At 42.7% G+C, this 16,085-nt stretch overlaps 1 protein-coding gene across 4 annotated transcripts in view; it reads left to right on the top strand.

Annotated features, from left to right (window-relative positions):
* Positions 1–16,085, top strand: part of Zcchc2 (zinc finger CCHC-type containing 2) — a 46,410-nt gene that overhangs the window by 10,738 nt on the left and 19,587 nt on the right. For 3 of the 4 annotated variants that reach the window (XM_031379864.1, XM_031379846.1, XM_031379854.1), the window contains exons 2-5: positions 1,186–1,297; positions 4,476–4,552; positions 6,474–6,545; positions 12,364–12,476. In XM_031379864.1, coding sequence (XP_031235724.1) covers positions 1,186–1,297; positions 4,476–4,552; positions 6,474–6,545; positions 12,364–12,476 — 374 coding nt within the window. The remainder of the gene's footprint in view (positions 1–1,185; positions 1,298–4,475; positions 4,553–6,473; positions 6,546–12,363; positions 12,477–16,085) is intronic. The other variant, XM_031379874.1, reaches the window with a different exon arrangement.

The following is a 16,085-nucleotide window of genomic DNA, read 5'->3' on the forward strand; positions in this document are numbered from 1 at the left end:
AGGATATAGAACAGTGTTGAATTTTTAATTAGCAGAATCTCTCAGGCAGATGTGGGCTGTAAGGAAAGAGTATATGATTTGAGTTAGGGTATATATGAGCTTACTTTTTAAAAATGATAGCATTGCATGTTGGTAAAGACTGGGAGACGGAATGTTTTAGCTGTTTGGCTGTGAAGAGATCTGCTCTCCTCATGACATGGCTCTTTGTAAATACTCGTATTACCTTGGGTTTCTAGAAGGTGGAAGTAAAGCTTAGTTCCCAAGAGTATTTAATGTACTTTATTCACATAAATAAAGCTGTCATCTGGAATCCCACACCCATTGTTAGGCCAGTTTGGGTTATTAAACAGCAGGAGAAAATACCATACGTGAGATCCCAGACAACTTTCAGGTCCCCTCTTCATGTCATTTCTTGACACAGTTAAAAAGTCAGTGTATGTTTGGTTCTTGAAAAAAGTGATGCTACTACTAGTGGTGTTTTGAGGTAAGGTGTCAGGATGCAGAAAGGAAAGGGCTATTTTCTGTTTTTGTGGTTACCCAGAGTCTTATAGTAACAATGTACACATAACACTGCTTTAATTCTGGAGAATTATAAGCTTGGTGTGCTTTTTGTTATTATGAAATCCAATCTTTGAGGCACACACTCATAGTTAACTGGTGGTGGGCTATGTAGTCTCAGTCAGGGTCAGAGTGTACTATGGTTTCTATGTGACTTGACTTTGACAGTAAGCCATCCATACATAGTGTTTCTTACAATGGTGCTATTGATAACACTTTTTCCTAGTGGAGCATCCTGTTAGACTGTCACTAAAACTAATCAGTAGATAAACTTTATGTAATGATGAACATATACAGTACCTTGGGAAGTTAACATAAAGTATACTATTTATTTTATATGTACTTTTGATTCTGGTTCATGTGATATAGAATGAACACCACTGGCAACTCTGATTAGCAACGTTGGGTTTCCGTGTGTTAAGATAGCTGGGAAAGAAAATATTTGAAAAGATTATTACTTTCAAATAAAAATAGGCGATGATACTGCTACTTGTGACCCTGACACTGGTGTCTTTTTACCCTTACTGTGTAATCACTTGTAACTAGTATAATCATTATTCAGACTTTAGGACTTGACGCTTGTGGAATTTTCTACCGTGATACAGACTAACACATTTTCTCTTCTAGAACGACTCTGCTTGTGGTGACTATATACAGAGTAATGAGACTGGTTTGGTAGAACAAGCCCAAATACCTCAAGATGATCTCACTGTGGCCCCTCACCGAGCTCAGCGAGAAGGTAGGCTGTATTTGTTGTTTTTACACTGATTGACATAGGATTTTGAAGTTGTTGCTGTTGCTGCTGGTGATGATAGTGGTTGGTTGGTTGGTTGAGATATGGTCTCACATAGCCCAGGCTAGCCCAGATTCACTATATAACTAAAGCTGATATTGAACTCCTGAGCTTTCTGCCTCCATCTCCCAAGTGCTAGGATTACAGGCCTAGTTTATGTGTTGGGAGCCAATTTAGGGCTTATGCATGGTAGGTAAGCACTCTGTCAGCTGAGGTACGTTGCTAGCCCCAATACTGTTTAATTCTTAACTCTTCATTTTAGTGAAATCCTGTTGGTCCTGGGCTTTTGCCCAAAAGCAGTGCTTCAAATGTTCTAACTTCTGTGTTCTGGGTCCCCTTGCTCTGCAGCCCTGTACTGTCCTCTCATGTGTGTCTGGCCTGTGTCATGGACAGTTGTCTCTATGGGTGTCTCTTAAACCTCTATGTGTGTTTCTGGAGGACAAAGACTTTATCCTATTACTAAAGTCTTAGTGTAGTATTTCATCTCTAGTGTTCAGTGTTTACTACTAAAAGGAAGAAAGAAAATCAACAGAGTTCATAATATCAGGGTGAAGAAATTGTTCACATCCATTTCCTGGTAGCTATGCAGTTTTAAAGAGGAATTATGGGAATGAAAGCACATTACCATCTAGAAAGAAATGGTCTTAGATGTTCCCTTTGCATTTGGGGAGTTCTTAAGCTATACTGAGAGGAAGTTTGAAACAAAATGTGGCCTGCTTTGTAGGTTGCAAATGAGCTAAGGATGCATAAGACATACTCAGTTCAGCTCATTGAATATTAGTAACCTGATGTGGAATTTAGCTTTTATAATGTTTTGTTCTGGCAAGAACTTGTTGAGCTTTAGACTGTTTCAAAATGATGGCAGCTAGTTTAAAGTGGTACTGTGGTCCTTCATTTTTAACTGTTCGAAATGTAAAGTATATGTAACACATGCTCTCTGGTTTGAGGTTACAAGGGTTAAGACAGGTAACAGCAGGGATAACTTGAAACTGAAGCCATATTCCCAACTTGGTAACAGCTTCAGCGCTCGGCCTCCCCTCTACCCCCCTCCCACCCCCTTTTCCGTCTGCTAAACAACAAATACAAAGAGCCTGCTCAGTTGGTAACATACTTGCAAGCATGAGGACTTGGAAGTTGGCTCCCTAGCATCTGTGTACAAAAAGACAGGCAGAGCAGCACCTGTGCTGGGAGACAAAAGATGAAAGAGGGTCCCTGGAGTTCGCTGACCAAGCAAGTCACTGAGCCCCAGCTCTAGTAAAACATTTCAAAACAGCAGAGGGTACATATAGACACACGCGCGCGCGCGCCACACACGCGCACACCCACACACACACACACACACACACACACACATACACACACACACACACACACACACACACACACGGGGTGGTGCTGGGGAGAAGGATGACCCAAGCTCGCCTGCCTTGCTTGCAGTCCTCATGCTTTCGCCTGTGCTGATCTGGGATCACACCCAGTATGAGGTACACTTTAGGCAAGGCAAGCACTCTGAATGAAGCCCCTCCACAGCCCCAGACTGTTCTGCTTTCTCAACGCCAGTTAGTTCAGTAAGGTTTTATTTGCTAACATCCTCTTTTAAGTGATTCAGTTATAGCAATTCTTGGAAACACAGATCTTCCCATTCCCTTTGGACATTGTAACATTACACAGGTCTGAGAGTTACCTCAGGCATTTGAGATTTTTTTTCTACCCTGAAGCAGCGATCAAACCATTCATTTTGAACGCTGGCACAAAGTACTGTTATGGCTTGGTCCCTGCTTATTCTAAGTGCATTTCCTGCTGCCTCTCTGTTGTACTTCATGCTGTCTAGTTGCTCTCCTTTTTCATGGTGTGTAACAGTCTGCCTCTCTGTTGTGCTTCATGCTCTCTAGCTGCTCACTTTTCATGGTGTGTAACAGTCTGCCTCTCTGTGTTGTGCTTCATGCTCTCTAGTTGCTCACTTTTCATGGTGTGTAACAGTCTGCCTCTCTGTGTTGTGCTTCATGCTCTCTAACTGCTCACCTTTCATGGCATGTAACAATCTTATTGTCACTTCTATGTTTTTGCTGCTTTAACTTGTTCTAAAGCAAAAGGAATGCTCCTCTCCTCCTCTGCCATCACCCCCAAGTTCATGAGTGACTCTCCATCCCCACCACAGTCCCGTGGCATTGCTTTCCCAGACTCTTCTGCCATCATTATCATCATTACTGTCAGCCTCTAATGGTGCAGCCTCAGGATCAAGCAAGTATTGTACCCGATGTATACTCCAAGCAGCAGTCTGCTTGACTTCAAATCTTTGTGTTGTAGAGTCGACCTTTTCAGATTGGCTGCCACCCTCCTCCTGCTGCTCCTTCCTCCTCCTCTCCTCTTTCTCTTCCTCCTCCCCCAACCCTGTTCTTTTTTCCAACCTGATTTCTATGACAACTTAGTGAAGGAGCTGTAAAGTGAGTTGCTGAGGGCTTGCATGTTTACTTAGTTGATGAATAGACTGTGTTCCTGCGCAGAGAGCTTCTTCTCGTGTTTACTACTCGCTGTGTCCACTGTTTGACCCTGTAGTAAACTGTACATTCAGTTCCTTCACAGTGAGACTTTATGGTTTCTTACAGTGGTCAATTTATAGGATATTTTACCCATTCCAGGACATACAAAATCCCCTTCTGGCCTCTGTGGGCACCAGACATGCATGTGGTACACATACATACATGCAGGCAAAACACTCATACATGTACAAATGACAACAAAAAACTAGATATTTTCTAAGTTATTTCTATTATATGTACAAATAATTGAAGGGGCAGTACATATTTAGTTTATCCCAGAGTGCTGTACTATGCTAATTTGAATAAGAATTTTCATTATTATCCTTTAGAAAATAATCTTCACTATTATATATTGTTTGGTGTTGACTGCTAGACTTGAGCATTCAGTATCTTGACATATGTAGGAAACATTCACTCGTGGGTGAGTGGCCTATTGTTGTGTATCAGTTTTTTCATGAGTTAAGGCCAGTCGTAAAGATTAAGTAGCTTAGTAACTGGCATTTGTCAAGGTATCAGATTACCTTAGGTAACTGAATATGTGTGTGATCTCTGATACAAGTCAGCATGTGTGTTTTTTCTTTCAGCTGTCCATATTGAGAAGATAATGTTGAAAGGAGTCCAGAGAAAAAGGGCTGACAAGTACTGGGAGTACACTTTCAAAGTAAGCTGTTCTCATCCCAGGTGCTTCATTCTCCACAGTCAGTGGCCTGCACACCGAAGAGCTGCTAGCGGGCTCGCTGCTTTAAACACGAATGAATGAACAAACCGAAAGAGAGACGGATAGATAGATGATTGATAGATGATAGCTGATACATAGATAATAGGTGGTGGGCAGAAAGAAAGGTAGGCAGATGATTGATACAGGTAGGTAGATAATAGATAGGATGATTGATAGATGATTGATAAATAGATGGCAGTTTTTAAAAACAAGTAAGAACTTTGAACTTGGGGAAACTATTGGAAATGTATGGTGTAAGATGCATCTTTTAAAAGTAAAAGTAAATATTTCATGAGTGTCTGCAGACCCCCGGCCTTCCCTGTCCTGCCAGTACTCTCCTGACTGCCCTGCTTTCCTTGCTGCTCAAAAGGTTTTCATCCCTGCTGTGTGGCTTTGTCATCTTGTTGGCTGGGAACCGCAGGCCTCAGGCCTGGTTCTTTACTTCGGATCTGCTTACCACTGCTGCAGCTTCACTGCTGAGCCCTGTGCAGTTGCATCGCATATACTCAGGCTGCTACTCAGGCTGCTACTCAGGCTACGTGCAGTGAGGCCAGGGTTCTCACAGCACCACTGACCATGTTCCAGCTGTCCCACTTTCCTGAGCCTTCCCTCCCTCTGATAGAGAGCTTTCTCCTTCCTCTGCAGATTGCTACCACTGTAGCTTCCACAGATCCTTGAACAGAGCGTCTTATGGAAGTGGGTGTCCTCATCCCTGCCGTCCTATAGTGTCTGCCTTGCTCAGTACATTTGTTGAATGAATTTTCAAACTTCTACTTTGAAGGAGAAAAATCCTTGACTTTGTGATTTCTGTTTCCAATTTCCATATGTCTCACTTTTGGGATATTTGGCTCTTTGCCCTTGAAACTCGGCATGCTGGCTTTTCCTTTAGTTGTTGGAACTCTCGGCTTTTCTCTAAGACCTTTTTCCTTACCCTGGACCAAAGCACAGCTAACATCTGGCTCAAATGCTCCCTCTCTGAAGAGCCACCTTAACACCAGCTACTCTTGTTTCAGGCCCCAGTCTCCATCTTTGAAGTAAAAACACTAGTACAAATTCTTACATATTTGTTTGGTTTTATGTGACGCGGACATGCAACTGAACTCAGACTTCAGTTGCCATGTCTACTTCTGTATCCACCTGCCCAGGTAGATATTTTTTATTTAAGAAATGTACCAATCATAAGGGTTGCTACATAGCATTTTTATGCATTTAAAAATTACATTAAAAATGATATGATTAATTGATAAGACGTAGATATTAGTGTATCTTGAATAGTCACCTATTTTACAGTTGTACAGTAGAAATTAAAGTCCAAAGAATTCTGAAAGCCCAGGAAGCAGAGCAGCACAGCTGATTTCAGTCTTAGATCCTGTTCCTTTTGGGTCACACTTACTTCATTTTCTTCATCTGAAAATGTAGGTGATCATGCGTGCCCACCCAAGCATCTTGCTAGGACTTAAAACATCTGAAATCAAAGTGAAATCTTTTGAGAACATAAATCTCCCTCACTCTGCTTCTCTTGTAACCATATATTTAGTGAGCATAAGGTGACAGGACTTGGGTCTTTTGGATCTACCCTGTCATAGTATCATTTTTGCACTTAACCAAAAAAGCAAGACATTTCTGAAAAATTAGTTCCTGAAAATTACCAAAACAATTATATTTTAATACTGCTTTTTAAAAAATACAATTTAAAAAGAATTACTGGAAAACTGTCAGAAACTATGAGAGAGAATGCTAGATGAATTTTATATCTTTAATTGCTAATCTTAAATTTAAGGCCTTTTGTTTTACACATGGCTTTTTCCCTAGCCAGTTCCTGCCTAAGCAATAACCATACAATATGTGTGTTTTCTTAAATCAGGTAAATTGGTCTGATCTTTCAGTCACAACAGTAACAAAAACCCACCAAGAGCTACAGGAATTTCTACTGAAGGTAAAATTATAGATTTTGTTGTTAAGATTTGTATATGCTATAGAGATTCCTAAAGTTTCAATGTCAAAAGAATCTCCAAGAAAATTAAAACACACATAGAATAACTCCAAACTCAGAATGAATATGAGGTATAGAAAATGTTACACTGTGTGTCTTCTTACCTTGTTACCAGCATAAGTGGCAGAAGAATTCACTTTAGAAAATGGGTCCCCATTCTTAGCCCTCTGCAGAGGAGTTTCTTGTTGGTGGAGGCTTATAAAGACTTGTCCGAATCGAGATGAGGCTTATTTTCCTGTGGTACTTAATATAGTGAAGTTCTCTACAGGCTCTTCTTGAACTTCACTCCTTTTTTCCTTGGAGTTCATCCTTCTCCCACCCTACCTTCAACAGCGTCTTAATACTATCGGGACTTTGATAATTCCACTATCGGTGGAATTACCTTCGGCAAGTTTGTTTTCTGTACATCCTTAACCTGTTCCCCTTGAATAAGATTCTACTAATCAAATGTAATTGAAAACACGAAAGACATCGCAAAAGGGGGAACTGTGTCCGTGTGGTCAATAAATTACTATTGCTCAGTAAGCAAATACTTCACAGTTTATTGTTGACAGGAGATAAAACTTGAAAAATCCCGGAACAAGTAGTCCTGACTCAGTTATCAAGCCTTGTATGAAAGTGTCATTACCAAGCACCTGATTTGAAGAGTTTGCTGGGATTCATCTTGTGTGCCTGTTCAGATCATTTGTTCATTTGTGTATGTGTTGATTCAGGGACTGATTTTCACCCAGTCTGTCAGCTTCCAGCAGAATTTTGAAAACTGGTTCTCTGACACACACTTTGACATGTTGTCAAAACATCAGCTGCTGGATTTGTTAGTTGGTCTTGATTAAGCCAATTGAATAGTTTCTTTTTCCTATGGCTTGTTTTAAACTGAATTCTCTCCCCTACCTCTCTCCCCCTCCCCTTTTATAAAAAATAGTTTTTTTCTCATACTATATATCATGCAGCTTCCCCATCTTCTCACCACCTCCCCTCCCATCCATCCAGATCCATTCCTTTTGCCTCTCATTAGAAAAGAACAAGCTTCTAAGAGATAACAATAAAACATTAACGAAAGTATGATAAGGTAAAACAAAAACTACCATATTGAAATTGGACAAGGCAACCCAACAGAAAGAAACGAGCCCAAATGAAGGCACAAGAATCAGAGACCCATTTCTTCTCACACCCAGGAGTCCAATAAATAAACTGAAAGCCACACACACAGGACCTGGCGTCTCTGAGATCGTCCGAGCTTCACTCACCTGATTTAGAACTTATTCTACTGGTGTCCTCCATCCCCTCTGGCTCTTAAACTCTTTTTTTGCCTCCTCTTCCACGGGGTCCCCTGAGCTCTGAGGGGAAGGGTTTGAAGGACACATCCCATTTAGAGATGTGTGTTCCAAGGTTTTGCTCTCTCTTTTGATGATGATTGAATAAAGTACTGCTCTAAGTATAGCAGAAATGCTGTTAAGGGTTTTACTGCAGTTTCTCCATTAGGGGCTGACAATTCCCTAAACTGTTCACGTACTGACCACCGACTTGTAAAGATGGAGTGAGCTTCATTCATGTCTAGTCACCAAGGCCTGTGACCCTCCTATCAGTCCTAGACAGTGTAATGAGAAAGAAGGCAGCGATAGAAGGCAGGCATCATGAGCATGACTTATGACATTCAAAAGTGTCAGGGCAGAGTGGCTGTGATCCTGCTTGGGGCTGAGAACCAGGCCACACTACAGCACGGAGATAGCCTCATAGCCTTCTGATGGCTTGAGCAAGTGGGTTGGATCTGCCTCTTTTCTTTGCATGCATTTTTGAATCTCTTCTGCTTATCACTAGCTCTCTTGTATCTTGATAGGATACACTTACCAGCACTTAATGTTAAATAAGCAGTTATGATCACCCTCTGTTTGGATTTGGAACAAGAGCACTTGTCTTTTTTTCTTCTGTTTTCTTTGTGGCGCAATCCTAGTGCTGAAGAATGAGTTCCAGAGGTACAGAGAGAGGGCTGAAGTTCTTAGTGTAGCTAGACACTGCCACCTGTCAAGGCCAGGTTACGTGATGCAGACTTGTATGTGATGTGGCCACCTTTTTGTCTGTCCTCGCAACAGAGCCCACTTCAAGGCTCTGTCTTCCGTCTAGCACTCTCCTTCCTTGGGGTTTTCCCCTAAGCTTCAGCAGTGCTGTTCTGACAGATTACATAAAATCTAAATGCTTAACAACAAAGCCCCAGACACCTTCTCATTCCTCAGGGCCATGGGAATTAACCCTCAGCTTAGTTAGCAGGGGATGGATGCATTTTTCTTAAGTGCATGATCTCCACTCTTATCTAGAATAATCCATACTGTCTTCCTAAAAATGAATTGCCTCTTGTCAGCTATTCTTCAGGCTGACTGCCTGCATCTTGAATGCTGTAGTAATGAGAGCAGAACTGTCCCGAGCACCTGTTTAGTGGTGCTGTGTGAATAGGTGAACTGCAGTGAGGGTTTTCAGTGTGGGTAGGTGGTGTTGAGCTGCAGTGAGGGTTTTCAGTGTGCTGTTGAGCTGCAGTGAGGGTTTTCAGTGTGGGTAGGTGGTGTTGAGCTGCAGTGAGGGTTTTCAGTGTGGGTAGGTGGTGTTGAGCTGCAGTGAGGGTTTTCAGTGTGGGTAGGTGGTGTTGGACTGCAGTGAGGGTTTTCAGAAATGTGGGCTTGAGGTTGGGGCTGTTTGCTGAGTTCTCTCTTTGTGAGAACAACGACTTCTACCCTCCATGTTCTGGCCCCTTCCACTTTGTTTTTCATATTATTATAGCAGCTCAGTGAGTTTTTATTTCTCATTCGCTGCTGTATCCACAGTTCCTGGGACTGCGTAGGAGTTTGGATGCTTGCTGATTTCTTGAGTGGGATGGACTGTATGTTGTAGGGAGTTTTCTAAGTGACAGTACAGGATACAGTATAGATATTAACTTCCTCAGGAATGAACTGCAACCCCTAAAGCGGGTGCCCCAGAAGCTCACTGTCTTAACAGTAGAGTCAGGCTGCTGCTGACACACTTGCGGTTGCATCCTGTGTGCGAGCTGTTTCTGGAGCTGTGCACTCTCCGGAGTGAGGCTTTTTAATCAAACCAGACCCAGCCATTTCTCATCATGAACAGACAAGTACTCCATACATGTGGAGTGCTTTAAAGACCCCAGAGCTAAAGGAATGTTGTAAGTTTGGCAAGACTACATTGGATCTGACTTACTATGTGGCTAGGAAACCAAACCAGAATTCTGTGTTCAGGTGACAGACAGTGTTTGAGTGGTCTCTTCATGGCCTTCAAGCCCAAGTGTCCCTCCAGATGTGGAGAGGTGGCAACCTGGCTTTCTTCAGGGTCTTGGAATCACAGTTGTAGTCTATTAAAGTCTGAAGGCAATGGGTTGGTAAGAAAGACAGCTTTGGGACTTATAGCACAATTTAAGTTGATTGTCCCCCTTTCAGAGTGAAGGACTGGTTCAGTGAGGGCCTGCCTCGTGGTGCCCTACTTCCTGAAGTAAGGAAAGGGATGTGGGCTTTCGTGAGCACAGAGAGAAGCCTGACCCACTTATGAACCACTGTTGTATTCCTCAAGATCCTTGGGTGGAGAAGAGCTTCTGAGTTTCTGCAGGTTGTCAGTGCATAGGAGAGGGGGGCTGATGAAGACACAGAGACTCAGCTGGCGAATGATAGTCAGTGATGGTGTGCAACAGGACATGAAGATGGTTACAGATAAGGCCACTCCCTCTGTGACGACTGTTAGTGCTGCTGACACTCTTAGGAGACTCCTTGAGGTAAAGGCAGCAACTCCCTGTTGTGAATCAAGTTTATGAAATAAAGATAAATGGTTGCACATTAGGCTTTTATTGTTGTGTTGTTTTAAAGAGAAACTTGTATCTAGGTTGGTATCTAGGTACAAAACCTTTCATTACTCTAAAGTTGTACAAGAGGACTTGGGAGGCTGGATCTATTACGACTAAGATGGGAAAAGAAGAAAAATCCCCATATTACATAGGATATAAAAGGCATACTGTAAAGCTTTTTAGCCAAAAAAAAAAAAAAAAATTCCCTTCCAGCTAAGTGAAATGAAGAGAAAATGAAGAGAAAAACAACACGGAAATAAACTAGATTGCATACTGATGCATGTCTGTTCTCAACCCAGTAATGTGACCTTGATCACTGATTTGGTAGCACTTTGTATGGTATACTCCCATTATATAAAACAACAATGAGTGGTATGAAATTTGAAGTAGATCTCTGCCAAACACCTTTGGTTTTCTTTGTTAGCATATACATACTCCATAGAAATTATGGTACTAAGGGAGGTAGTTTACTTGTAAACATGTTTGCCACATAAGCAAGAACATCCATGTAAAAGCTGAGTGTGTTCAGCCATGTTCTTAGCCCTAGCATCGGAGTGTTGAGGAACAGGTGGATCCCCTGAAATCACTGGCCAGCTCTAGCCAGTTCAGGGAGTGGAGACCCTGTCTCAAAAGATGAGGTGGAACCTTCTGTCCTCCATATGCTTGTCCATGCACTTGTTTACACACGTTTATACATATATATTATATGTGCATGCACTATATGTACTAAATAAAATCATGTTCAAAACTAGTAAAGATAATCAGTGTCAAAAATCTATTAAAATGCTATTGTCAAAGTGTCATTGTTGAAATAAGTAGTTGGAAAATGTGTCAATTCAGAATTTGTTTCTTCAGGGTGGTGTTTGGAGGACATGATTCCATAGTGAGGGTGTGGATGCCACTGGCTTTTTGATCTCCCCAGATAGACTAGCAGATACTGACCAAATATCCCCGTGCCATGCTTACTATGCTAGACATGAGTGTTGCCACCTTTGCTCGGGGCAGATCAAATCATATAGATTGTTTTTATGAAAAATAGGCTATGTGACTCTGTTATTGTAGATTTAAGTGAAAGTGACAGTAATTCAATAAAAGTCAAAACTGAATTCTTGAAAAAGTTAATTTTAGAATCCATTTTTTAGGAATTTTTTTAAATTAAACAAGTTAAATAATATGGTGAGAAGTTTTTTTTTTTACGTTTTTTTTTTTTCTTGGCCAGATGATAGTTCCTTACAGATTCTAGCACATTGCTTGTTGGACACATCCATCATGTTGAGAAAAGCTCTGAGGAATGTTTTGTTTGTTTTTTTTATATGGCCAGTGTATGTATATATGGAGAGGTCAGAGGCACCTTTGAAGAGACCTTTCTCCATGCCCACTTTTACCTGGGCTTGAGGAATTGAACTCAAGTCTTTAGCCTTGAGCAAACCATCTCACCAGCTCTGATGGGTGTTTTTGGTGTAAATAAAATTACAAGGAGTTGACTCAGCTTTCATATCTTGGTTCCTTATCTGGCAGATGGCATTTAATTTTCCACCATTGCCTGAGATTAAAATGTGAAAAGCAGAAAGGAAAGCAGAGAGAACACTTTTCAAAATAGTATCCCAGGTTTAAAGTGCCAGGTGTACTATACAGATGCTAAGTCTACCTTGAAGCTTTGTATAAATGCCACCTCAAATGGGGAGGAGGGCTGTGTGTGACATCTGTATGCTGTACACTGCGGGCATGCTGAATACTTGGGTTTCCCGTATACCTTAGCTAGTCCTGAGAGATGTGCCTCCTACAGACAGACCTGTGTAACTTCAGCCTGGGGCCTTGGAAGGAAGGGTTTGAGATGGTTATTGAGGAGAAGGCATTTATATTTGTTTATATTTGTTCAGCAGGTAAAATCTTAGTGTTGGATATTGTGGTCTTTTTCTCTTGCAGCTTCCAAAGGAATTCTCTTCTGAGAGTTTTGACAAGACCATCTTAAAAGCCCTGAATCAGGGTTCTCTAAGGAGGGAAGAGCGGCGCCACCCTGACCTGGAGCCCATCCTAAGGTAACAGCCTCAGCACCTGGCCTCTGGTGCTAGCTCGCACAGACTGTTGAGGGAGTCTGTGAGATGGACTCTGGTCCTGAGTAGCTCTCGGCTCACGGAAGAAGACAGCAGCCCCGTCTGTCACTGTATTCCTGCTTCTCTACCAGCATGGGGTCGGTAGCTAGGCTTGGGAAAGACTAAGTAGCCCAGTAAGATGGGGAGGAAGGGAGGGAGGGAGGGAGACTGACCTTCCCCAGCATCTGTTTACTTCCATCTGGTTCTTTGGAGCCTAGTGCTGCTTAAGGCCAGGTCTTTACCCTTGTGAAGGAATGTATGTATTGCTTAGATGGTTAAATATGGTGTCCTGTGTGTTTTAACCTACCTTGTGTTTACTCCTTCATGTGCAGGGGTCGGGGTGGCACAGGTAATGGGTGATACAGCGGTCCCCTTCCTCAAATGCGAGTGTGTGTGTAGACACAAGGTAACTGTTTTGTGATGGGAACTGGAAAGGTGTCTCTGCATCATCCCTGATGTATGATTTGCATAAGACAGGAGGGATTCAAGGTGAAGCAACCAGTGCTAGAGAGGAAGGGCCAAAATTCTGTAGGGCAGGTATGAAGGCCAACACCTTTAATCCCAGCACTGGGACCCATGGAACTCTGAAGTCGAGGCCAGTGTGGTCTACATAGTAAGGCATGTCTTTAAAACAAAACAAAATCCAGCATGTACAAAGGCTAAAGGAATAGCCGAGTGAAGGGAACTGAGGAGCTGCACGGAATGGATCGACCCAGAGTTCATGTCAGTTCGTTCATAATGACATCAGTTCCCCTTTTGCATTCATCTAAAAGAAATCCTTTCGGCAATTCCAGTCCAAGTGTAAAGAAGGCTACATGTGTCCTGAATGGAGGTTTCCTAGGTAAAACAGTAGAGTAGGGTAAGGCAAGGAAGGGGTATGGGGAACGTTGTTCAGTTTCGGAAAAGTGAGCATCTAAGCTGAGTTGGGAAGGGTGGGGTGAGTGAATCTGATAGTGTAAAACAGACAGTGCTGGGAGTGGGTGCCATGGGAGTCTGCTAAGACATATATCCCGGAGTAGAGCAGTTGCCTATCATGCTGGACGTCCGAGCTTTTCCCCTCCAAGTTGTTGAGGAAGCAATTGATGCCTTATTGGAAACTTACTCATTAAAAAAGAGCTAAGTGAAAGTATGACCGTGTAGCTTGGGGCATAAGTGAGAGTCCTGGTTTGCCTTTAGAACATAGACCGAACTCTTCAGGGTTCCAGAGTGTTCTTAAGATCAGTGTGGCCCAGGATGGGGAAGGCAAGGTTGCTCCACAGTAGAGGTAGGCAGAAATCTGGAGTGGATGTATTACCATTGTATCACAAAATCCAAAATGTAACTGTGGGAGCAAAGGACTAGAATGAGATGGAGCCCAGAATAGCTGCCCTTGCAGACACCCGCATCACCCAGTGATGCATGACAAGGCATGGGAGGGAGGGACACGGGCTGGTTTCAAACCTGAATGTGAAGGTGGATCTAAAAGTTGGTAGTTGACTTGCTAGGTATAGACTAAGTAAAATGGAGGGAGAGGAGCTAATGGACAAGACAAGGGCTTGCAGGCACATGAGAGCGTAGAGACGAGCGCCTTCTACCAGAGCAGCTCTGAAGAAAGCTGGAGCTTTGAGTTCAGTGAGAAGGAGGAGATACAGCCTATAGCCACTAATCTGTAGAGTCTCAGAGGACACAGTGGAAGAGTATAGGAGGAGAGAGGAATAGGAGTGGACCCGAGAGTGTTCTGCATAAGAGCAGGTGGCTAGAGTTGCAGAATAATTGAATTCCTGAGAGCTTGTACATTTCTTGGAGACCTTGTGAAAGTGTGGGTCCTTATTCTCCACTACTGGGATGGGCAGGGAATTCTGAGTGCGGCAAGCTCCAGGATGCGCTGGTGGCTCACAGAGGGCCTCTGTGAGTGATCAGTACTCGGAGAACTGTGTCCAGCTGAGCAGTAGGGCTAGGGCATATCTGGCAGCATGAGCCTCAGGCCTCCCTGAGAGTGAGCATGCAGCATCCAGATGACAGCCTCTGCTGTATGAATGGCAGCAGAGTGTGACCTTACGTGGACCAGAAGGTTAGTACGCACTGTTCGTGTGCACATTGGCATCAGTATGTGCTTTGAACCCAGACAGACCATCTGTACTAACTGGTAGTGGACAGGAGCTCCACTGTGGTGCTTCATACTGAAGAGGGTGCAGCTTCATGAGAATGCTTGATGCACAGCGACTCTTTCTTTGTGTAGTGTGTGGAGTCTGGGAATGCCAGCTGTTCAGTGAAGGCTATGTGGAAATTCAGGAGAGAAAGAATAGACCTCTCTTGCCCAGATAATTTAATATTTTCTTTGCCTATAATTACAGATCTGCAGTTTAGTTACCTCCTAAATTAAACATTTAATCCTCTGTTTTGTGTTGTGAAACAGTCCTATAGCATAGTCCTAGCTGGCCTGGAGCTTGTCATGATGACCAGAGTGGCCTCAGCCCTGTAGCTATTTCTTTTGCTTCTACTTTGCAAGTCCTGAGAGTATAGGCACACCACATACCATCTTTAAGCCATGGTGAGGGACTCCATAGTCTGTCCATCTGCTCTGTAACCCAGTGTTTATCTAGTGCACCTAAAACATTTCCAGATTTATGGCTAATTGCTGAGGAAAGATTATTTGAAATTGATGTATTGCCTGAAATGGTAAGATTGTCATGCAGAGCCTGCTTGCGCCAAGCAGGGCCTTCCGCAGCTGGGCGAGCATGGAGGCCCAGCTTTAAGAGCGGCTGATTGGATAGCTGGGTGGTTGCCTGGTGGCTTATAGTTGCTTCTTTCTGTTGTCCTGTAGAGCTTAGCAGCTTATGTACGGTCATGTAATTTTATTCATATATCTGTTTAGATACATATGAGTTTCTTAGCTCTTTGACTGAAACATGAATTAACATCAACCATTTGTCTTTTGTGTTGTTTAGCTGTGAAGATTACAATTTCAAATATTACCTCAGCTCAGTCTTTGTTTTGTGTCTCATCTGTCTCTTTTAAGATTGGAAGGTAATTTCCAGATTGTTGGTTAACTGTCAGGGATAGCTCAGTAGCCATATAGGAAAAGGAAGTTTGGAATGTTACGCCATTTCTTATTTCAAAGTTGTTTATAAAAGCTGGGCAAGATGAACAACATGAGACCTGTTTCTAAAAAAGTACTTAGAATAGGGTTTTTGTTTGTTTAATTCTAGGAGGTGGACTTTGAAAACACAATCTAAATTAAAATGGGGCCTAGTAGCACACACAGGCTAGCTTGGGCTACAGGAGTTCAGGGCTATTCTGGAGTATTATTGAGACCCTATTTCAAAATAAGAATTAGGAAAAATAAGTAAACAGGAGGCCAGGACACAGCTTGGTGGTACAGAGTAGGAAGTTCCATGCCCAGCCCTCTCTGTAGAATTGTAAGTTAGGACCATGCTGTGATGCCTACTTAGCATGCCTTATGGTGTGGTGGGAGCCGCCACTGAGTCTTCAATGTTTCAAACTCCTTGGCCTCTCCCAGTGGGAAGAGGTCCCGATAGAAAAGCCATATGGTGAACAGTGGCGTATGTGAGGAAG

Source organism: Mastomys coucha, unplaced genomic scaffold, assembly GCF_008632895.1.
Source record: "Mastomys coucha isolate ucsf_1 unplaced genomic scaffold, UCSF_Mcou_1 pScaffold1, whole genome shotgun sequence".
Taxonomy (NCBI): domain Eukaryota; kingdom Metazoa; phylum Chordata; class Mammalia; order Rodentia; family Muridae; genus Mastomys; species Mastomys coucha.